The sequence below is a fragment of the Cynocephalus volans genome, chromosome 7 (assembly GCF_027409185.1).
Source record: "Cynocephalus volans isolate mCynVol1 chromosome 7, mCynVol1.pri, whole genome shotgun sequence".
Taxonomy (NCBI): Eukaryota; Metazoa; Chordata; class Mammalia; order Dermoptera; family Cynocephalidae; genus Cynocephalus; species Cynocephalus volans.
The window spans coordinates 59,723,201-59,747,978 of record NC_084466.1 but is presented as its reverse complement, the minus strand read 5'-3'; the positions used below and the strand labels follow the sequence as shown (position 1 = coordinate 59,747,978).

General features: G+C 35.4%; 1 protein-coding gene across 6 annotated transcripts in view; it reads left to right on the top strand.

Moving 5' to 3' along the window:
- Positions 1–24,778, top strand: part of VWA8 (von Willebrand factor A domain containing 8) — a 427,373-nt gene that overhangs the window by 228,084 nt on the left and 174,511 nt on the right. For 5 of the 6 annotated variants that reach the window (XR_010024043.1, XM_063102173.1, XM_063102177.1 and 2 more), the window contains exons 22-24: positions 18,673–18,748; positions 20,660–20,795; positions 23,114–23,233. Coding sequence is in view for 5 of the 6 variants with exons in the window: in XM_063102173.1 (XP_062958243.1) it covers positions 18,673–18,748; positions 20,660–20,795; positions 23,114–23,233 (332 nt within the window). In the remaining variant the exon portion in view is untranslated. The remainder of the gene's footprint in view (positions 1–18,672; positions 18,749–20,659; positions 20,796–23,113; positions 23,234–24,778) is intronic. The other variant, XM_063102175.1, reaches the window with a different exon arrangement.

Below are 24,778 nucleotides of genomic sequence, written 5' to 3'. Positions count from 1 at the left end.
AGACACCCCTCCCACAGCCAGGCACGCCACGCCAATGACTCGGGGCCTGCCCAGGGACCCGAGGAATGGAGAAGGGGACTGGACCCCCCCTCCCACAACCAGGCACACCACGTCAGCACTTTGGGGTCCACCCAGTGACCTGAACCTTGGAGAAGGGGACCGGACCCCCCCCTCCCACAACCAGGCAAATCATGCCAGTGCCCCGGGACCAACTCAGGGACCCAGGGCATGGAGCCTGGGATTGGACACTCTCCACAACCAGGCACACCGCCAGCAACAAGGAGCATGCCAAAAACATCTCCTCCATGTGGGTGGCCCACCACGATAACCGTGGCTGCCGCGAAGGTGGATAGATGCCGCAGCCACCACACAGATGTCCACCAGCCACTGGAGTGCATTCACACAAGGAGAGTCACAAGCAGAGACAAAGAAAAGAAGAGGTTGTCTTTCTCCACTGAACGCATGTCAGAGTGATGGAAGAGGCATCTGCTCTATGATACTATTGGTGGAACTGTAGCGTTGTACAGATCATTTGGGCAACAGATTAACAGAGTAACAATTATTCTTTCAGAAGGACAGAAGAAATCTAGGGTGATTAGAGGGGGGGAGGGGAGAGGGAAAGGGTGATGAGGAGGGATTGGACAAGGGGCATAAAGAATAATTATGATTAGTAACAATATATATGCTAGTAATATTGGTTTGATCAACATATCTCAATATTGAACCCCCAAAATATGTATAATCAATTTCGATTCAATAAAAATTAAAGATAAATAAATAAATAAATGGCTAATTTTAATACCCTTAATAACTATGTAGAAGATGAGGAGAAAAGAGTAACTTAAGAGTAACTCCCTTAATTGGAATTGGCAGATATCTACAGAACATTCCATCCAACAACCTCAGAATATTCATTCTTCTCATCAGCACATGGATCATTCTCCAGGATAGATCACATATTAGGTCACAAAACAAGTCTCAATAAATTCAAAAAAATTGGAATTATCCCATGTATTTTCTCAGACCACAATGGATTAAAACTAGAAATTAATAACAAATGAAACTCTGGAAACTATACAAAGACATGGAAATTAAACAGCATTCTACTTAATGACATATGGGTCCAAGAAGAAATCAAGCAGGAAATCAAAAAATTTATTGAAACTAATGAAAATAATGATACATCATACCAAAACCTGTGGGATACTGCAAAAGCAGTATTAAGGGGGAAATATATTGCATTAAATGCTCACCTCAGAAGAATGGAAAGATGGCAAGTGAACAACCTAACACTTCACCTTAAAGAACTAGAAAAACAAGAACAATCCAAACCTAAAGTTAGCAGACGGAAAGAAATCATTAAGATCAGAGCAGAACTGAATAAAATTGAAACCCAAAAAACAATTCAAAAGATCAATGAATCTAAAAGTTGGTTATTTGAAACGATAAATAAAATTGACAAACCATTAGCATGGCTAACAAAAAAAAAGAAGAGAGAAGACTCAAATAACAAAAATTAGAAATGAAAAAGGCGATATTACAACTGATTCATCTGAAATACAAGGAATCATTCGAGACTACTATAAACAACTATACGCCAATAAATTTGAAAATCTGGAGGAAATGGATAAATTTCTGGACACACACAAGCTCCCAAAACTGAACCATGAAGATGTAGAAAATTTGAACAGACCAATAACAATAAAGGAGATTGAAGCTGTTATCAGGAGTCTCCCAACAAAGAAAAGCCCAGGACCAGATGGATTCACAGCAGAATTTTACCAAACATTCAAAGAGGAATTGACACCGATTCTTTACAAACTATTCCAAAAGATTGAAACAGACACAAATCTCCCAAACTCATTCTATGAAGTAAACATCATCCTGATACCAAAACCAGGTAAAGATATAACCAAAAAAGAAAACTACAGGCTGATATCTTTGATGAATATACATGCAAAAATCCTCACTAAAATACTAGCAAACAGAATACAGCAACACATACGTAAAATTACTCACCACGATCAAGTGGGATTCATCCCAGGGATGCAAGGTTGGTTCAACATACGCAAATCAATAAATGTGATACACCATATTAATAAAGTCAAACACAAGGACCATATGATCATCTCTATAGTTGCTGAAAAAGCATTTGATAAAGTTCAGCACTCATTCATGACAAAGACCCTCTATAAGTTAGGTATAGAGGGAAAGTATCTCAACATAATTAAAGCCATATATGCCAAACCCACTGCCAATATCATCCCGAATGGGCAAAAGCTGAAAGCTTTTCCTTTAAGAACAGGAACTAGACAAGGATGCCCACTCTCACCACTCCTATTCAACATAGTGTTGGAAGTACTAGCCAGAGCAATCAGAGAAGAGAAGGAAATAAAGGGCATCCAGATTGGAAAAGATGAAGTCAAACTGTCCCTGTTTGCAGATGACATGATCCTATATATCGAACAGCCTAAAACCTCTACAAAAAAACTGTTGGAATTGATCAATGATTTCAGCACAGTAGCAGGATACAAAATCAACACACAAAAATCAGTAGCATTTCTTTTCTCCAATAGTGAACATGCAGAAGGAGAAATGAAGAAAGCCTGCCCATTTACAATAGCCACCAAAAAAATAAAATACTTAGGAATTGAGTTAACCAAGGAGGTGGGGAAGAAGATATAACAACCACAATTATTTGAAGTTGATACGACAAGCAAACAGAAAGGACATTGTTGGGGGGGAGGGGGGAGGGAGAAGGGAGGGAGGTCTTGGTGATGGGGAGCAATAATCAGCTACAATGTATATCGACAAAATAAAATTAAAAAAAAAAAAGGAGGTGAAAAATCTCTATAATGAGAACTACAAACCACTGCTGAGAGAAATTAGAGAGGGTACAAGAAGATGGAAAGATATCCCATGCTCTTGGATTGGAAGAATCAACATAGTGAAAATGTCCATACTACCCAAAGTGATATACAAATTCAATGCAATCCCCATCAAAATTCCAAAGACATTTTTCTCAGAAATGGAAAAAACTATCCAGACATTTATATGGAACAATAAAAGACCACGCATATCCAAAGCAATGCTGAGCAAAAAGAATAAAGCTGGAGGCATAACACTACCTGACTTTAAGCTATACTACAAAGCTATAATAACCAAAACAGTATGGTACTGGCATAAAAACAGACACACTGACCAATGGAATAGAATAGAGAATCCAGAAATCAACCCACACACTTAATGCCATCTGATCTTTGACAAAGGCACCAAGCCTATTCACTGGGGAAGGGACTGCCTCTTCAGCAAATGGTGCTGGGATAACTGGATATCCATATGCAGGAGAATGAAACTAGATCCATACCTCTCACCGTATACTAAAATCAGCTCAAAATGGATTAAGGATTTAAATATACACCCTGAAACAATAAAAGTTCTTAAAGAAAACATAGGGGAAACACTTCAGGAAATAGGACTGGGCACAGACTTCATGAATACGACCCCAAAAGCACGGGCAACCAAAGGAAAAATAAACAAATGGGATTATATCAAACTAAAAAGCTTCTGCACAGCAAAAGAAACAATTAACAGAGTTAAAAGACAACCAACAGAGTGGGAGAAAAGATTTGCAAAATATACATCTGACAAAGGATTAATATCCAGAATATATAAGGAACTCAAACAACTTTACAAGAAAAAAAAAGCAACCCAATTAAAAAATGGGCAAAAGAGCTAAGTAGGCATTTCTCTAAGGAAGATATACAAATGGCCAACAGACATATGAAAAAATGCTCAACATCACTCAGCATCCGGGAAATGCAAATCAAAACCACACTGAGATACCATCTAACCCCAGTTAGGATGGCTAAAATCCAAAAGACTCTGAACGATAAATGCTGGCGAGGCTGCGGAGAAAAAGGAGCTCTCATACATTGTTGGTGGGACCGCAAAATGGTGCAGCCTTTATGGAAAATGGTATGGAGGTTCCTCAAACAATTGCAGATAGACCTACCATACGACCCAGCTATCCCACTGTTGGGAATATACCCAGAGGAATGGAAATCATCAAGTCGAAGGTATACCTGTTCCCCAATGTTCATCGCAGCACTCTACAATAGCCAAGAGTTGGAACCAGCCCAAGTGTCCATCATCAGATGAGTGGATACGGAAAATGTGGTATATCTGCACAATGGAATGCTACTCAGCTATAAAAACGAATGAAATACTGCCATTTGCAACAACATGGATGGACCTTGAGAGAATTATATTAAGTGAAACAAATCAGGCACAGAAAGAGAAATACCACATGTTCTCACTTATTGGTGGGAGCTAAAAATAAATATATAAATTCACACACACACACACAAAAAAAAAAAAAAAACGGGGGGGGAAGAAGATATAACAACCACAATTACTTGAAGTTGACACGACAAGCAAACAGAGGGGACATCGGTGGGGGGAGGGGGGAGGGAGGGAGGTTTTGGTGATGGGCAACAATAATCAGCCACAATGTATATCGACATAATAAAATTTTTAAAAAAATAATAATAACTCCCTTATTTACGGTCCATTAGTCATGAGCTAGGGACTTTGTGTGGCTCTCAGTTCACAGTGGATGCCAAAAAGTATATGTTGCAGTGACTTGATAATGTGCTCATTTTCTCTGGACCTTCCAGCTCAAGCTCCACAGTGGTCAGCCATCCCTACCTAGAGGTAATGATGGTTGTTTTGGAATTGAGTAAGGTCCCTTATCTATGTATATATTAGACCTGTGACTATGTTATGTAAGTCCTCTAACCAGCTGAGGTACTTAAAAAATTCTGCATTGTGGGTGATTATTTTTACAACACATGCCTTTCCTGTCTCATATTTTTGTATTTTTTATCTTTGTGAAACCAAGTGAAGTAAAACAATTAGCAAATTAAGTGTAAAACTATACTATTGGCCCTCTTAAAATCAAATATCCTAGAGTGAATGATGACATGCTTTACAACACACAGCATAATTCAGCATATGAGGCTTTCCTCAGGCTGAAGAAAACTGAATGTGACAGTATAAATTTTGAAATTCACAAAGTCCCAGAGGGCAGACAATATTGGCAGAAAATAAAAAAAGTGAAAGCTTTTCCGAAGTCTCATGGAAAAAATTATTAATGAGCCATCGCGATGTTCTGAGTGCTGATAAGAGCAATAGAGAACTGGAGACATGTCAAATGTCAGCTGCTACACAAAGTGTCTGAGTGCTCCTTCTGTCTCTTCTTCCCCATTATGAATTTAAAAAGCTGTTTTAAAAACATGTTTATCAGCAGTTGGACAGTAGTTTTTCCACCAAGAATGCCTTCTGCTGCCTCTTTTTTACTAAATGAATTATGCCAGTGCCTCTAACTTTTCCATGTAGATCTTTAAGTTTGTAGTAATTTTTTACTCTTCTCTGGATGATCTCCAAATCCATTTAAATTCCCATATCATTTTTGTTTCTTTATTTCACAAACATTTACATAGCAGCTGTTATGTGCTGGGCACCCTTCTGGGCTGTTCTCCAACTGTAACTAGTTACTGCCCACTACAGCTCTATGAGATAGGTAACATTACTATGTCTGTTTTGCACAGGAGATCACTGAGGCACAGAGAGGTTAAACAACATGGCCAAAGTCACACTGCCGGCTTTTTAAATTTTGGCTTCAACCCTATATGCTAACCACTGAACTATGCTGCTGCTTGACTGTTGGGCTGAATCAAATAGTAATTTAGTGAGAATAGGACGTCAGTAAGTAGATCACTAAAGTATTATCCATGTGACAGGACTGTTGGTCAACCAGTTTTTATGTTCTATATTTCATTCAGTCTATGTATAATAGCTTGATTTTTGAAATTCTAGCATTATATTCCTTATTGTTGCTCAACTTGATCCCAAAGTCTTTTTCTGTATTATTTTCTATGGGCCAGTTATCTCATATTTTTCCACCTTTGTCAATAGTAATATTCTTGTTAAATTCCATTTTCTATTTTCTTGACCACTTCTCCAAATTATAAAACTTACTTTGACTGTCAATCGCACCTTATCTGAGGTGTGTCATCAGTAAATTCAGTAGCCTTGTTTCTCTTCTATAACTCAAGTGATTTCATAAAAATATTAACCAAATTAATTGCTATGGTCCTTTACGCGATGTTCCTTCCAGGCTGACACTGCTTCAGTGATATCTTCTCTTTCAGTGCATCTACTAAATAGTTACATTATTCTGGCTTCTAATTTGTGGGTTATAGAGGTTAGTGAGTCAGAGCCATAGACAGACTCCTGAAACTGGAGATACCAGCAAGTTGCATGCTGTAGGCTGTTTTGAAGAAACTGGAAACAAGGAGGGTTCTACGGGGTTCTTTTTTATTTTTATTTTTCTAAATCACAATCTTAAGAAACTTGAGAATCACTGATGCAGTGTGTATTTTTTTTCTTAGTTTTGTTTTATATCCCCTGCCACTAGGGAACAGCTACATTCCTTTCAAGTGTTATGTACTTTTTTAGTTTGAGAAAAACTTTAAAAATCCAAAAATGTAAATAAAAATATGTAACACATACCCAAGTTTATTACCCAGATTTAATAACTGTTCATATTTTTCCAGATTTGATTCTACTCTTTCTTTTGCAGAAATAAAACACTACAATTACAGCTGAAGTCCCCTTGAACCACCCTTTAACCACCTCTTCCAATCTCATCTCCCCTTCCTCAAATCAATCACTATTATAAATTTAGTTTGCAACCTTCCAGTTTTTTCTTTTTCATTTGTAAAGCAAATTTTTGTAAAGAAAATTATTTCATGTTGATATTCAGTGATATTCTGATAGGGGAGGGATTCAAATAAGTTTTAGTCCTTAGTTGTAATAAAAGTGAAAACAAACTCAGTGTGAGAATTGTTCCAAGCTCACATTATCTTATCATGCTTAATATCATGTCCCAACCTCTTAAACCTGCTCTCCTTCCTCTGGGGCCTTTCCAGTCAGCACCAGCTGCAGGTTTCTTACAGTGTCCTTAGGGAAGCACGTAAGAGTGAAGAAGTGTCTTGTGCCAGTGCCATCTTCCTCCCAACTGTCTTCTTACTCATGTAGATTTAGAATGTTTTTTGTTGAGCTTATAAGGGAGTTCCATGTAAGTGAGACAGATCTTGCTGTAGCCAGACTCTTTAGATGATAACAGTGATAAAATGAGCAGAAGGGGGTGGCATGAGGTGCTTAAATTCAGTAAGAAGATTTGTGTCTTAAGGGGATTGCTCAGTTCACAACTCTGTTAAGTAATTAGTATTAACTGAAATGTATCTACTGTTTTGTGCAGGAAGAATTAAGAGTATTGCTGGAAAATCTAAGGATTGTTTCTACATTTATCTTCATTCATTTATTGGTTCAGTCAGCATATATTTTAGGTCGGTTCCCTAGAAGCAGATCCAGAGATGGCAATGTTTGTGTAAGTGATTATAGAGGGAGAGTAGTTAGGTGAAACTTGTAGGGAAGTGAAGGACACAGGATAAGGCCAGGGAAAAGAAGTGGTTTAGCTGAGTTGGCCTCAGCCTCTTTACAGGGAGCCCTGGAGTGTCAATGCTCCTACTCAGTTATCCCACCTGGAAGCAAGAGAGCCTGCCTTTTTTTGCCCCCTATCAGTAAGTCATTGGTTAAGGGCTACTCTCTGAGGGGGAGGGAAGAGGGAACTGTAACAACCTCCCAGGCATTTCTGGGCAAGGCAGTTCCCATTGGTGGAGGAAAGTTCTCTGTAGAAAGGTTTAGCTGTGAGCTTTCAGAAGTCAGTGGTGTGGTAGCTAGGGGACAGGTGCATTTGGTGGTAAAAAGAGATCTACTAAACAAACCTTTTTGAGCTCTTACTATGTCCATAGCACTATTGTAGACCTTGAGAATACAGCAGTGAACAGGACAGACAGGGTCACTGCTGTCATGAAGCTTTCTTTCTTGGGGTGAGAAGATGTGCAATAAACACATAATTTAATGAACAGGAAAATATCAGTGCAAAAAAGGAAAATGATACAAATTCTCTAAAGGGCAATGTGATAGGCAGTAAATGGAACACTACTTGAGAAGTAGAACTCAAACACTGGTGAGTTTGGCAGCAGTGACTATTTTCATAATTGTGGTGGGATTTGCAGCAAGACATTGTGGCATTTCAGCAACTTTGTCTATTCCAGAGACTAAGTGGATGAATTGAGCCAGTGTAGGATGGATCCAGAAGAGAAGTAATAACCAGCCCTTCAGGTTATAGTGACTAGGCTAGGGTTGTGAGAATTCAGGCTAGCCATAGCTTGGAACAGGACTACAGCCACCAGCTAAAGGTACCAGGCCTAGCTACGGTCTGACTCTGAGAGAATAGAGTTATCAGTGTCAGTATGCTGGTAGTAGTGGGAGCCAGTTTATTCCTCATCTTCTCTTGCCTGGACTAGTGTAGTATCCTCCTGGTTAACAACTCAACCTCCTAATCACTCCTTTCCATACCTCACATTGTACCAGTCAATAAAGTTGATCACTTACTCTCCTGCACAGGACTCTTCAATGACTCGCATTGCCTAAAACATCAAGTCCACACTCCTCAGTTTGAGCACCATTGTTTTCCTTGTCTGTCTTACACCCGTTCTCGTCATATACGCCTAAGCCATATGAACTGCCTGTGGTTCCCGAGTATCACATACCTGTTGATGGCTTCATAACTTGCCACACGCAGCTCTTGCTGCCTGAAATTCCCTGTCAAGTCTACCTGGAAAACTCCTACTTTTTCTTCAAAATGCAAATCAGAGTCTTTTCCTCTGGGAAAATTTCTTAAACCCTTTCTTCTCCTCCTTCACAAGAAGATATTGCTTTCTTTCTTTGTACTACCATCAGCACAGTGTTTTTTAAAGTGGGGAGCAAAAAGCCTTTTGGTCTTTGATAGATGAGACTGAAAAATGTATGTTGAACTATAAGGAGTGCAATCAATATTATACTTCTCCCACTGGATCTGCATGTCCTTATGAGCTCTGCTTCAGCTATGATAGCCTTTAAAACAAAATATTGACATAAGCTGAAGTTAGGACTAGGCCTTTAAACCACAAAATAATAAAGTATATCAATCACATTGCTCTTCCCAAAATATTCTTCCTTAAATTTTAATGAGAACAAAAAGTTTTTTTGTATTATCAAATAAAATTTGGGTGTTTTTAAGATATTATTTTTCATCTTTAATTCATTGTTTTCTGTTTCTATTTTTGTGTGTTTTAAAACGTTTCAAAAAACACTTTTATTGATGGTAAGTTTAGAGCCACTGACTTTTAACAGGCTCTGTACTGTACCTGTCATTCTTTATCACAATTACACGTTCCCACCTACTAGACAGTGAGCTCTCCTTGTGAGTATTGCAGATGTTCGATAAAGATTTGTTAAACAAATAAATAAGTGCAGTGTCTTTTCCTTCCCAGCTGTCTTTGAAACATTCACTCTCAGAAATGGATAAATAATTGGTCCCCCAGTGGCTTAATATTTTCCATGAAATGAAGGACTCTTCAGCATGACATTTAAGACGCTGCCCACTCTGGAGTTACCGTGCCTATCCAGCTCTACTTCCTTCCACGCAACTAAATTCTAGACATGCTGGAAAACCAGGTGTTCCCTTAAACTTTTCTTGTGTCTCCAAACGTCTACAAACTATGTTATCAGAACCCTGGTCTCTCCCATCAGAATTAATTACCTTCTCTGTTTTTCCATTGACCTTTGATTTCTGTTATAGGCCTTATCACCTTCTGACATGAATTATATTTAATTAATTGCCTTATGTTTCTTTCCCTGTCATGTGAGCTTCCTGAGAGCAGGGTCTCTGAATTAATAGTGTTATAATAATTTATGCCTAATAATCTGCTTTATACATTGGAAATATGTAATTAATACTTGTTTAATACTCATGCATTCATTCTCTGGGCAAACATTGATTGCATGCCCACAAGGTACAGGTCATGGTGAGAGGCACTAGGTATATAAAAAAAAAGATGTTATATCCTTGTCTTAGATGATATACCTTGTGAGGGAGATAGTCATATAGATAATTAAAATGTTTCTTAAATGTAAAGTACTTTCTGTGGAACAATGAGTTCAACCGGCAGAATAGAAGTGAGAAATAAGGAATGCTTCTAAGAGGAGGTGACATTTGAACTGAGTGTTTAAGGAATGGGCCTTAACAGTTTGTCAGGCAAAGGGGAGAAAAAGGAAGAGAAAACTTTCCAGAAAAGAGAAAATGTACATACAAATAAACACAGTGCTTAAGGAACTTCTAGTAAATACCTCAGTAAAGCCATATTGAGGTATGGCCTTAAGAAACATGATTGAAGTAGCTGAAATACATCCATTTCAGCAAGCATTATTGAACACCTACTATCTGCTGGTTACTTTTCTAAATGTGAGTGATACATTAGTGAACAAAAGCACTAAAATGATTATACTCTAGTTGTTGGTGGGAGAGAAAGAGAATAAGATCATTAAAATATGTAGTATTTCAGTGATAATTGTTACGGGGAAAAGTAAAGCAGGGAAGGGGCCAGAGCAGAAGTTACTAATTTAAGTAGGTTGAGCAGGGAAGGCCTCACTGAGGAGATTGACATTTGAGTAGCACTGGACAGTAAACTATTTCCAGTGTTTTGACTCTGTAAACATGCCACTTTTTTAAAAAAAGTTTAATCTACGTATTAAGTACAGTTTTCCCTCAGTATCTGCAGGGGATTGGTTCCAGGACCCCCTCTGCAGATGCTCAAGTCCCTGATATAAAATGGCATAGTGTTTGCATACAACTTGCACACATTTCCCTGTATATTTTAAATCACCTCTAGTTTACTTACAATACCTAATACAATGCCTACTCATCACTACATTCACATAGATTCAACACAGCACTCAGCACATGGCAAGTTCAAGTTTTGCTTTTTTGGAATTTTGTGGAATTTCTTTTATTCAAATATTTTTGATCCACAGTTAGTTGAATCCATGGATGTGGAACCCACGGACACAGAGGGCTGACTGTACTCTTTTTCTTTTTTGTGTGGTTTTGAAGATGTTCAGAAAAATAGCAGTAGTATCTAAACTCACATGAGAGAGCAGGACAAAAGAACCACATTCTCATGTTCATCCTGAAAGAGAGGAAGAGATTACCCAGAACAGAAGAGAACTTTTCAGTCCTGAGATGACGTAAGCTATGTGATTTCTTAAAAAGATTACCGTTGTTGAAATGTCTATCAGCAGAAGTCAGAAAATATTGCACATGCTGCCTTTCCAGCATCATCCCAGAGGCTGTCCACAGTGATTACCTTGACATAGTTCATAAAGCAGTGGAAAAACAATTGCTATTTACAACCACTCATTTCTTTAATTTGGGGTTCAATAAGTGAAGTGATAGCTGCCAGAGGAGAAAAAAGCATCCAGATGCTGGACTTCCTATGCAGCGTTAGCTGTCTTCAATTCAACCCAGTTTCCTGAAGGTGTTGGCTCAGGACAACAGCTCCTTGTTGCTTGTTTTCCTCATGGTGACTTAAACATTTCTGTATTGAAACAAACTGCATATATTATGGATTCGCATTCAAATCTACATCAAATTTTAAAATGAAACACAAGATGACAAAGAAATGTGCTTAGAGGGCTGCTTCAGTCCACTGCCCTTTAATTCCTCAGAGGTATCTATCCCTTCTCTGCCATTAAAGTGACACTGGAAGATAGGCTGGGGTTGAAATGAACTTTTGCTGCTAAATGCAACATTATTTCTCTTATGATGCAATAGTGTCTTTCTTTAAGAAAATCTATCATAAGAACTTAATAAAATAGGTAAATTATAGAAAACTTAAAAATATATTTCAAGTTAAGAGTTTTCCAAATATGGTACATATTTACATACTATATTCTATTTGATCTGGGTGATTAAAGTCTGTTAAATTTAAAAGTAGAGCATTGGGAATTTTTTCCAGTTGATGAACAACCAGAAATAAGGATAAAATAACTCAGGGATTATAGTATATCAATTAATATTATGCTATGTACAAAATGCAATTTACATAGTAAGTTTTGGGCAATATGTATTATACAAAAAACGTATCTTGGGTTATTAACCAAAAGAGACATTCCTAGTCAGCTTCATGGAGAACATGTCTCTTCTGGTGGACTTAAGTAGAAGCATGCTAGATTATCATTTGTCTTGGTGATCAAAAATATTTAGCTTGATTTCTTTGAATTGTCTTTGGTAAAATATCTTGATATTAATCTCATGAAAGATCTAATTCGTACTGTACTAAAAGGTGGCATTTTATTAGTATGGTAAGATAAGTTCCCTTAAATATAATATGAATTTAAGCTCATTGAGCAAAGAAATTTTTACCTGTTTTGTTCATAGACACTTCTCCAATATCTAAAATAGTACCCATTAGTACATGTTCAATAAATATTTGTTGAATGAAAGATTTTAGAATGTCTTGATATGAAAAAGTGGTCATTTACTAAGTTTGACTTTTTTTTACACTTTTATGTTGTAACTCAACTGGTAAAGTCTTTTTAAAATATAAATTACTTTATACTATATTTTCTGATAAAGATTTATCTAGACACAACATTCATCAGCCTTACTTCCTGGTTGCATCTGTGTGTACATCTTTGCACATTCAACTCTGTATCTTGATCTTCATTCCATTCTTCTATTCCTTTTAAAAAACTGATTAGAAAATACATTTTTTCTGTTCTGATAAGGGACCTGCATACTGTCTTTTTTGTCTGCAAAAGGGAAGTTCCTGCAAAGAAATTGGGTCATTTTGAGTCCCTAAAATTTACCAAGATGGCTAGTTTTCAGAGTAAAAGATAAAAGATCCAATTTTTTATATACCATTTTAGTAGATTTGTTTTCATTTCTAAATAATGGACAACTTTAAAATTTTTCAGAGTTTCTTAAAAGACTTGGTTATCAGCAGGCTTTAACTATTGGAAGAATTTCTTTTTAAATAGTGTTAATATAGTACTAGGAGACATGGTTGAGGTAAGTAGGTTTTGAAAACTAAGCATATTTTGAAATGTTTAGCTTCCATCAGGTGACTGTTTTTCTGTGGCTATTTTCTACCTCCTGTTCCCAGCCAGAACTTACCTCTGAAGAGTGAAGTGTTGCATCCCAGTAGGCTTCTTTCCATAAATATTATCCCCCTAATGTCTTCCTTCCTTTTATAGTTTGTTAAGATATTTTGCATCTGGGCATATTAGTGATGAGTGATTGACTACTAAATAAACTATGTGTCCTCCAAAACAACTATTTTAGGAGCTGGAGTCTTTTCAGTCACTTTGGCAGAAATAATATTTTGCTTATCTTTACTAAATGGACTTTTCCCTCAAAACATTCAAAGCACTGTATAACACTCTTTCTCCCTCTCTCTTGCCCTTTTGTTCGCTCACTCCCTTTTTATCTTCCTTACCTTTTACTCTATTATACTCCCTCATGTGTTCTATGTTAATTCCCTCTGTAAAGATGAGTAATCTTGGGCTTCAAGAGATTAACTGATTGACCAAAGTAGGAGAAGGATCCAAATTTAGTCCAGCACTGGTTTTTAACTAACATCGCCATAATCGTAGCTTATTTTGTCTTCTTTTTTTGTATTAATGGCAACCCTACTTGTAGAAATGACTATTTCTGTTTGAGGGGTTTGAGGAAGCTTCTTTCCCAATATGGCAAAATAAATCTGTCTTTTGTAGGTAGGGGTCAGTGGGTGGTGTGCTGATATTCAGGAGAGCCCAGAATGTTGGCAAACGTCAATTAATTCTTAAACTTGTTTGCATCACATATGTCTAAGTAACACTCTCTGAGTTGTTAGTAATAATTATTATTAGTGCTCCTTATCTTTATTTCATTACTTATTTTAAAATAAGCCTTGTGAAAATGATATTCTTGATGATGTCATGAACTCTTCACTTGAAAAATATCTTTCAACAGCATTTACTTCTCAATCAGTGACATGCTTATATCTTATTGGTAAAAATTTAATTGTCTTTTCATAATCATCCCTCTTTCTAAAATATTAAGCAGATATTTGTTCAGTGCCTCCTTTGTGCCATATTTTATTTTTTCTTTCTCATGTTTGGCTCATATTATTTAGTGGACTCTTCCTCTAGCCATTTTTATTTTAGTGAACTATAAAGTTAGAGAAGATTTTTGTCAGATATTTGAAACTCTTGCGTGTCTTCTTTTCTTCACTCTTATGTTTAACTGTTATTGTTTTTATAAAAGAAAACTAACCATAAATCAATTAAAATACAACTCATTAAAATATCATCTTCAAAATAAACGTCACTATTTTGAGATCTTTACTCAATAAATTAGAAAATATTAGCTTAATGTACCTCTACAAGCAACATCTTAGAACAGATTGTGCTTGCTCTCTAGAGGCCAATTTCTTTTCCTTATTTTGACAAACAAAACTGTTCTTTACTCAATTTAATTAGTTTTAATGCATCTGGAATTATTTTAAGTTACCATTGAAACATTAATAACTCCAATTTTTAAGAAACTTTAAAATTACAGAGTTAAAAGAAGAATAGAGTTTATTTTAGAATAGTATTTTTTAGGTCTGGCCCGTGGCTCACTCGGGAGAGTGCGGTGCTGATAACACCAAGGCCACGGGTTCGGATCCTATATAGGGATGGCCAGTTTGCTCACTGGCTGAGCGTGGTGCTGACAACACCAAGTCAAGGGTTAAGATCCCCTTACCGGTCATCTTTAAAAAAAAAAAAAAAATAGAATAGTATTTTTTTAAGTAGCCCCTTTATTGACACAGGCTTTAATTGTTAGACAGCTATAGTTTGTAATAAAGAAGTGAGAACAAGTGGTGATAACATAAATGTCAACAATTAGCTGATTCTAATTAATTCATCAAGCATTACTGGTAACTGTTATATATTGGAAATTCATCTCTTAACCTTAGACTAAGGAAGTGTAACTAAGACATGTTTTAACTTTTCTTCTCTCTGGTATTATTGATCTAAACTTTTATTAGCTTATATTTCAAAGCTGTTTTGAGAGGAACAAATCATAATAGAATTGAAATTGTAGCAAGTAAAGTATTCTCTTAGGGTCATTGTGTATTTTTGTGGAGAATTAATATATTTTGAGCCAAGATGCTCATAAATGCAAGAGCAATGATTTTAATCAAATACTCTCTGAAAAAGAATTATATTGTCTTTAAGAGTCAGTTTATATATTATCTGCAACAAAAGTAGTCACTTTATCCCTTACTAAGTTAAAGTTTATGATATGGGATGTCTTAGAAATCAAGCATTTTTCTTATTAAGTACTATGCAGAGGGGAGTAGACTGTTTTTTACTTTTACATAATCAGGGTAACTACTGAAATATAAGCCAACTCATTTTTTAAGCTCAGTATTATTTTACATATTGTACTAGCCTTTGCTTTTCCTTTGGTGTACTAGATGAAAGCATTAATAATCAAAGCAGAATAAAACCATTTTTTTATTCTATAAATTCCTTTCTTGCAGACTGCTTCACTGCAAGTCATGTTTCCCATTTGTATTTATCCTCATTTTAGTCTCCTTTGGAAATCATCTGATTTGTACTTGTTCCTTCAAACCTGTAGTTTTTGTTTCTAGCACAAAAGTCTTTTGAGAAATGTAATTTGATAAGTTGTATGCTATCAGAATTCAGGTGTTACAGAGCAATTTCATTTGCCTTTTTAAAAGTAGAATTCAGCTTGAGTATACTGTTCTTTATCTGCTCTGAAGCACTATATTTATTTAGGTAACAACTGAATTTCCTTTCTACTGACAATGATGCAAGAGGTTTTTGTTGGTTTTTTTTTTTTTTTTTTTTCCTTCCTTTTTGGTACTGGAAGGTGTGATATTGCCCATTAAATATGTGAGAGCTGAGATGAGAAATACATTGTTTTGCTGTAAAAATCTGTGTGAACTCATCTTTTTTCCTTCCTTCCCCACCTCCTTCTCTATTGCTAGAATATTAACAGTGAATTCAAGTGATGTTAAACTCCATTCTTGATTTGTTTAAAACTCTGAAAATTAATTTAACAAAAGATAGAATAAAGTATGTTCCACAATAAATTTATAAGATCCACCAATACAGAAATGGATTTATGACTGCAGTATATGTTATTTTGTTACATAAACATTTTATTCATACTGAAAGTTGATAAGCACCAATAAATTGTCACAATATATTTTCACTTTCCTTAACGTCCTCCAATGCTTATTTTTAGACACAACTTAATTTGATTTTTGGTGAAGATACGAGAATAATTCTGTATTATTTATAAAGTGTGTGTAGTGCCAGAGCCCTAGGAAGCAGTCAATCATGGGGACAGGTGCCAGGCTGACAAGAGCCAGGATCATGTGGTAGGAGCTTAGAATAAGAGTCAGGAATGACAATAGGCCAGACCTCGAGAGAATTAATGAAAGAAACCAATCACTGGTCAAGTTGGAGGGAGAAGACTTTCAAACAAGATGCAAATAAAGTAGGTAGTCTAGAAATTGTAAATGTCAGTGATTGTGTTGCCAACCTATCTGCTCAAGCCCTGATAAATGACAACTCTGCTATAGAAGTTATACTCTATGATAAAGTCTAAATTCAACTCAATTAGAGTCCATGATGGACATAAATCATCAACCCCTCAATCCCTTGACTTGTCAACCCTAGGCATACTTTCCTGACATTACTTTCTAATACAGACTTACAGATTAGTAAGGAGCATTCCTTACCTCTAAGAGAGTCAGCCTTAATCTAACCCAATATTTACCAGACTGGGTTCCAGATTCTGTTGAAAAAAGAGAGTCCTATGATCCAATAAATTTGGGAGTTCATATACTGTATCCTGCACTATAAGTTACAATTTTTTTTTTAACCATTTAGCATTTTTTGTTTATTTTATTCACTAAACAAACATTTATTAAATTCCTTCTTGAGCCGGACATCAGTAAATAAAAGGGACAGAATGAGAGACCTTGTAGTTATGTTCTACACTATTAGATCTTACAGTCTGTGTAGAAAGATAGACATTAAAATAAGTAATTACGATAGAGTGGTAAAGGCTAAAATAAGGGAGATCCAGTCCTCAAAGGCAACATATAGCATGCATACCTCACCTGGTCTGCAAAGAGTCAAGAAAGGGATTTCCAAGAAGTACCATCTATGCTAACAACCTGAAGATCAAGTAGAAGTTAGACAGTCAAGGAACTTTCAGTCACAACTGAAGCAGTATCGATAACAACAAATAGCTAAAGCTGCCATGTAATTACACTCCTGCGATCTGTCAGATACTGTGCTAGATATTTTCCAAGTGTTCTATCAAAGATCCTCCTGGGAGAATTTCATTACTTATCCAAGATCATATAGCTAATAAGTGGCAAGAACCAGAATTTGAATCTTGATCTGACTCCAAAGTCCTCTTTCTGCTATCCCACATTGGCTCTCAAAGTAATTAAACTAATTTTAATTAAATTATTTTTGCTAAAACAAAAAAGTAATTTGAGTTATACCTTAAGTTTTCTTTGTTTTTTATCATATGGTATTTACTGCTTTTTTAAAGTAGACACATTTTATAATGTTAATAGATTGTAGTAAAATTTGGCATTTGGGTATAAGTTTCTCAAATATATATCATAACACCAGGGTCTGAAGTTTACTCTACAAGTAGTGTCTTACACAGGGTCGGTACTCAAAACAACACAACTGCAACTTTACATTTTACTTTGAATAAGTGGTAGGGTAGTTTGAAAAGACAATTTTGAACTCTTCTGAAGAAAGGTGCTACTCATATTTTAAAAGTAGTTCTAATTGTGTGTACGACATGATCAAGGTGGCCATGGAATTTTTCAGTTTTAAGATAGGGTATATGTAGAAGGTGAAGATATAAAATTGAGCCCCTTAAAAATGTCTGAACCTACCTGCCATGTACAGGTTCTGTACGCACATTTTTGGCAAGAACATCTGTAGGTAATGTGAACTTCATATCTCATGTGAGGAGGCTCATAACATCAGGATAGCTCACAATTAATATTTTTGAAGATTTTGCTCTAAAGGAGGGTCAGAAAAATATAGTAGAAGGTAGATTTAAGAAAATAAAATGGATCACCCTAATTCCAACTGTTCAAAATCCTGTGAAGTAACTCCAGTATTTTTGGAGCGGGGTAAGATACTCTGGCTTTGGCACCTAGTGATGGCAGGTTGGCATATTGGGCCTGGATGTGTAATTCATAGACTTGCTTTAATTGGCCATGTCAGCACACCTGTCATTACCAAACTTGCCATTAAAGTTATTTTTAAGTAACATAAATATTATATATAATATAAATATATATATACATATTTAAAATTTTTCCTCTTCACCCTCAGAAGGTCATTTTGAGGTGTGAAATGGTCAAAAGTAGATTACCAAAAAGAAAAATAGAAGTGAAGAACCTGGATAATTCATAAACCTGGATTAACTCCCAAACCCGTGTAATTTATGTTAAATCCACAAAATACTGTTACTGAATGGAACTTCACTTGCTATTGTTATTTTTCTTGGGAAAAGCAAGACAATTAACAAAAATTTAAAAAGTACTCTTGTATCTTTATTGATGATCAAACACTGGTTTATTTCCTTACTAACTGTAAAATGTATTGCTTTAACTTTAGGGACACCACAGTACAAACTCTTACTCTTCAGCCTTCAGTTAGAGATGGACTTATTGTCTATGAAGACTCACCTTTGGTTAGTAATTCAATTATATGAATATTTTCAAGTGTATTTTTTGAATGATAGTTGTATTTCAGCCTTTGGGTGGGGGTGAGAGGGAATCTCCCATTGATTCCAATATATTTTAGTCTCACTGGAAAGCACTTATTTTTGTGTCATTTTAGGGGTGGATATTTAAATGCAAATTATTGGGAAAATAGCATGTTTTCTTATTCTTTTCTCTCTTCAGAGTGAGAGATTTAGAGAATGACAGAAATCCTCTACTGATTTATTTTTTATTCTAGAATTTTTTTTTTAAAAAGTTTGCTATTTTTAAATGTGTAGAGTTTGAAATTAGGTAATATTTCTAGAGAAGTTTTGTTTTGTTTTGTTTTTTGTTTTTTTAATGGTTTTAACTAATAAAATACTAACCCAGTGCTTTGAGCAGCTGGGAAGATCCAGTCCTTAGTTTCCTACACAAGATCCAAAGAAATCCCAGCATGCAAGGCATGTTTCTCATGTCTTCTTTATTTACACAAATAAGCCATCATGGGAACATCTGTGGTCCAGACCCCAGGGATTGTAGTCTTTTAGGATATCCTGCCTCAGTTCTCCCAGGTTGGACCTGACTTTCCCTGAACAGAGATGGGGTTAGAGATAGAAGCTATATGTTTTCTTTTTTTTTTGGCTTGTTTTTTAATTCAGTTTATTTTTACCCTAAAAAGTTTTTAAAAATTTTTTCTCAGTTCTTTTAGAATGTGTTATGAGATATTTGTGGTAAAATGAATCTCCCATTTCTTTATTGGTGTTTCCTTAAAATTACTTTCCAAAGCTATGCGATCTGAAAAATGTATGATATGGTCCACTTTATGTTATGAGATTTTTAAAAACTCTTTAGATTTGCATTTAAATTCATTGAGTATCTCCTCCTATCCACCCCCAAAAGATGTTTTAATAGTTTTTCCTAGTTTTCATCTTTCTTTTCAGAATGTCACCATTCACCCAGTCACTTAAGACCTAGGACTCTTATTTTTCCTTCCCCCTCTTCCCATCTGAGCAGTTGCCAGTACTATAGATTCTACCTCTGCAAAACCCTTCAGGTCAATGTAACGCCTTTATTTCCATTTTTTCCCATGCCCTTCCCCGCCAAAATCAGGTTCCCAAACCACTTTTTAACCAAATTATTATAGTAGTCCCCTTTTAGTCTACTCTGCATATTGCTGCCAGATTAAATATCCTAAAGTGTAACTCCAAGCTCTATTTCTATCATGTCTGAACTCACAAATATTAAATTGCATCTCATTACTTTATGAGGTAAAATACACATTTCCTGGTCTGGCAATCAACTTCTTACCCCATGTATCTTTCTAGTCCTTTTTCTCTCTTCTCTTACATTTAACCTCTATTTCAGCCAACACAGACTGTCCATATTCATGCTTCCCTAAACATGCCCCAGGATTTCTTCAGTTTGACCATTGCTTTTCTTTGTCTTGAATACCCACCTCTTCAACACCATCCATTCAGTTCTATTAAAAGTGTACATTCTTTTAAGAGCCATAACAAATGCAGTTTTCTAATATCCACGGTGATGGTTATATCTCGATCCTCATAACCCTCATAGCACTTTAATTTCTCTATTTGTTATACTTGTTTTACATCTCCCCTGCTGTGGAGCATGAGATATTGTTGGACATCAGTATCATAAGAATAATTCTAACACTGAAGTGAAATAAAAAGATTTCTGTAGAGTTGGCATTTTAGTACTATGCGAAGCTCTGGTGGAGATCATAAATTTTGTTTCCAGCTCTGCTATAGACTTTTTGTGTGTAATAGTGTACACATAACTTAAATAAAACCAGCTATTATAAATCCAAAGCAGTAAGTGATGAAATTTTACTAATAGCTGCTTTCCTCTTTTTGTTTATGATCAATTTTCTGTTTTCAAAGGTTAAAGCAGTAAAGTTGGGTCATGTTCTGGTAGTAGATGAGGCAGACAAAGCCCCAACAAATGTCACCTGCATTTTAAAAACTCTAGTAGAAAATGGAGAAATGATTCTAGCAGATGGAAGACGCATTGTTGCAAGTGAGTATTAAAAAAGCTTCCTTATTTAATATATGCAATTTTTCCATCTCTTATCAAATCACAAGCAACCAGCAAAGTTCAGTATAACTTAAATTTTCTATCATTGACAGGTATTTATTAAAATAATACATCTAAATCTAGCTTTGTCAGTTTCACATTTTATAGCCAGAGAGCATCTTTGAAAATTTCAGTAGTCATCTTAGCACAAATCAGGTTGATATTTTTCTGCACTGAGAATACCAGCATGTAATCCTTATAGATATCTCTCAATCATTTGTGTGCAATTTATTTTATTTCATTGTCATCTGGAATTTGTTAAAATACTGGTGTATTTTTATTACTCATAGCATTAAATTTTATTTTATTAGCTCAGTATAATTAGAAAAAAATTGCTAGACATTTTACTTTATTTAGGCTTATTATATATAATGTGTGAATATATATGTGTATATACACATGTATATTACACACATACCCCTACTTCATGAATAAGTTATTCTCTGTTCTGGATTGTCTTCTCGCCCAAGCCTCCTCCAACACCCTTTTTGTTGTTGTTAGGAAAAAGTGAGATGGATCAATCTCATCAGTGAATTTTACCTACAAGGAAACATTAACTTTGTCTAATGCAATTTTAAAACATTTCCTAGGTTCTAATTTCAAATAGACTTGAAAATCTATAGCTAGCCATTGAAAATATATGGCCAATAGCAGGGAAACCAAACAAATTGAGACCGATCACAAAAATCTTCAGTATTTAAAGAGAGCACATAAGGAAGACCCCATTAAAAAGGTACAAGTGCATCATCACAGAGATGTTCTTCTGGGACATAATTATTGCGAGATTGCCATTTCTGAATCTAAACTCAGCATTAATGAAAGTATTCTAATATTTCAGTTTTTCAACAAATTTATGAGAAAATAAGAATTTGACTTAGCCTGAGTACTACTCTCTCTTAAAAAGGTCATTCGAACTCTCAGGATTAGAATTGTGCCTGCCCTTTTCAAAGGCATTATGAGGACAGTGAAATGGAAGAAAGAATTGCTGAAACAAAATGATGGTTAAGGAGTGATTATCTCCTGGTAACCCTTTACATTTTCTGGTACATTTTTGATAGATAGTCTAGAAGTAAGGGAGTCATCATAATTTTTAAATTCAAATATGATTATAGATGACATTTTAAACAGGAGCACCTAAAGCTCTTTGAACATAGTTTCAGAAACCATCACTTCTAGAGCTATGCTCTTTATTTACTTTGCTTTTTTAATTTTGATTTTTTATTGTCATTTCTGTTTTAATTAACTAATTAATTAAATTTTGCCTGTAGTCACATGCACTTGTCATTTACCACTACTGAAATCAATGAGGATTAAATATTGAAACTATTGGTTGTATTAGCACATGTATATGTGGTATGTTGAAAGATTACTTTTTGGTATCCTAAAAAATTATGAGTGTAGGTTCTTACAGACTCATCTGTCAAGTAAAACTGCACATGCTTCTCAACTATTATGTTCTATTATGTTTTAAAGATTTACAGCCTAAGGCTGGTGTTTAAATAAACCCAGATGGCAAGAGGTTCTTAAAATAACCATAATAAAGCTTTTACTATCTCAAATTATTGTCTGGATTTGCATTTCTATCTGTAATGTACACCAGCCAGTAAATTGTAAAATTCAGCTCCTTTAATACCTTAAACATTTGCACAGAGAAAGCTCCAGTCAACTTGAGATCACTTATTTTAAGAACTATGATTGAATCCCTTGATTGGAAATAAACCAACATTGTACTAATGAGTTGGCTGAGTTTTCAAGAACTTTGTGTAATTTAGTTGTGGGGTGGATGATCTGAACAGGAATCACTCCTTAGCTGCGTAATTGTAGGCTCTGTACAAAAGGATGTAGCTGCTGATTTCATTAAAAACTAAAGAATGTTTGAATTATCCCTTGGGTATTCCTTGGATTATCCCTTATTATGGATTTTTATGTTTTTTATTTTTTAAAAGGAATAATAACATCTCAAACCAGGTTTAAATATTGTAAGACATTGGTACAAGTTTACTTTTTTGGATGTACATTGAATTTACGTAAAAATGCAAGTTCCTGTACAAATTAGTACATGCTTTATCAATATTCTGTTCTCGAGCAAACTTTCTCAAGAAAGATTATTTTTCTTCAATCAAGTTATCACAGCCAGATATCTTAGAGCTTTTAATTAAACAGTATGACTATTTATATAATGTTGTTTTAAAGGCTATAACTTGATATTCTTAAGAATTATTAAGTATCAATAAAGAATAAATAGAAATTTTGTTTTTCAGATTCTGCTAATGTGAATGGAAGAGAAAATGTTATTGTGATTCATCCTGATTTTAGAATGATTGTTCTGGCCAACAGACCTGGATTTCCTTTCCTAGGCAACGATTTCTTCGGTACTTTAGGTAAAAGCAGTAATGATAGTAATAACAGCAATGATAGCAATAATAATAATAATAGCGTTAGTAACAATGCTGTAATGGCTATTATTGAATGCTTACCATGTTCTGTGTCACCATCATAATCACTTTGTGTGTGTATTTGTTATTCCCATTTTAGAGAAAGAGAATATCTGATATTCAGAGAGATTAACTAATTTTCTGTGGTCACTTAACGAATGAATGGTGGAGTTAAGCTTTATGTCTACATCTTTCTGATTCCAGAGCCTTTTTTCTTAAACAATTACATTATATTTGCTTGTTTAGGGCCTCTTGGAATAAAACACAAAATAAGAAATGGTTTTTAGTATTTGTTTTTGTCACATCCCCTATCTATGAGAAAGATTGAGGCCAGCTCCTAGGAGTCTGATTCACATTGATTGGAGAGGCCCTGGGATAAACCTAATCATCCTAAGCCTTTAAGAAGGACTTCTCTTCCCTGTGGCAAGTATGTAATTCTGGACTCTCATATAAGCAGACTGGGGCTGCTTCATACTCAGCATGAAGCAGGCACAGTCCCCTAGCAGGATCTTTGATTTAGCAATTCCAATTTTATTTTTATTCCAAATAAAAGAAATTTATTCAAGGGATTTACCTGTACAAAGGATTTACCTGTACAGTGACTGAAGTACAAGGGTAGGCAGTATAGCATTGTTTATAGTAGGAAGAATGAGAATAACCCAAATGTCGATCCAAATGGGACTGGATAAAGAATTTCTATTGTATTATCCACGTAACAGAATACTATTTAGCTTTTAGAAAAAGAATGAGATGTTTGCCCATGCTGATTAAAAAAAAAAAAAAGTCAATCATCAAAATATTAATTGAAAACAACTCAGAAAAGTGGGTGTAATAGTGTACCATTTGTGTGTTTTTTTAGAAAAAGCAGCAGGGATATGTGTGCCAATATATGCTTGTACATGCATAGAATTTTTCCAGAAGAGTAGACAAGAAACTGGTAAGAGTGGTTGTTTGCAGTGGAGGTCAGGAATGAGGATGGGAGTGTAGTATACTCAAACAGTTTTTGTAGTTTTTACTATGTACAGATATTACTTTAAAAGTTATTAACAATTTGTGTATCACTGATGCTTAAACCTGTAATTGTTTCCAATGTGAAAAAAATTGTGTTCTTCTTATGTGCAGATTCTTTATAGGTCAGCCTTTCTCCCAGGTCACCCATCATCTCTTTTATTTTAATGCCTGTGAGACTGCTCATTCCCTTGCTGTCTCTGTCTTCCATCCACCCCCAAATGCTGAAACCTACTGTAGCTTCTGTTATTGCTCTCAGGAAATTCTGGCCACCCCCTGAATTCTCTCCTCCCCCTGAAGTCCTTTTAAGCAGTGGTGTTTTTTCTCCCACATTGGGCCTGGAGGAAGTAAAGAGTCTATGCTCTTTATCGCAGCTTCCAAATCATTCTCTTTTTCTCTTCCCTAAAACCTCCCACCTTTACATCTCATTTCATCAGATTATGTCATGTACAACCCCTTGTTGCTGTCATCTACCCCTAGTTA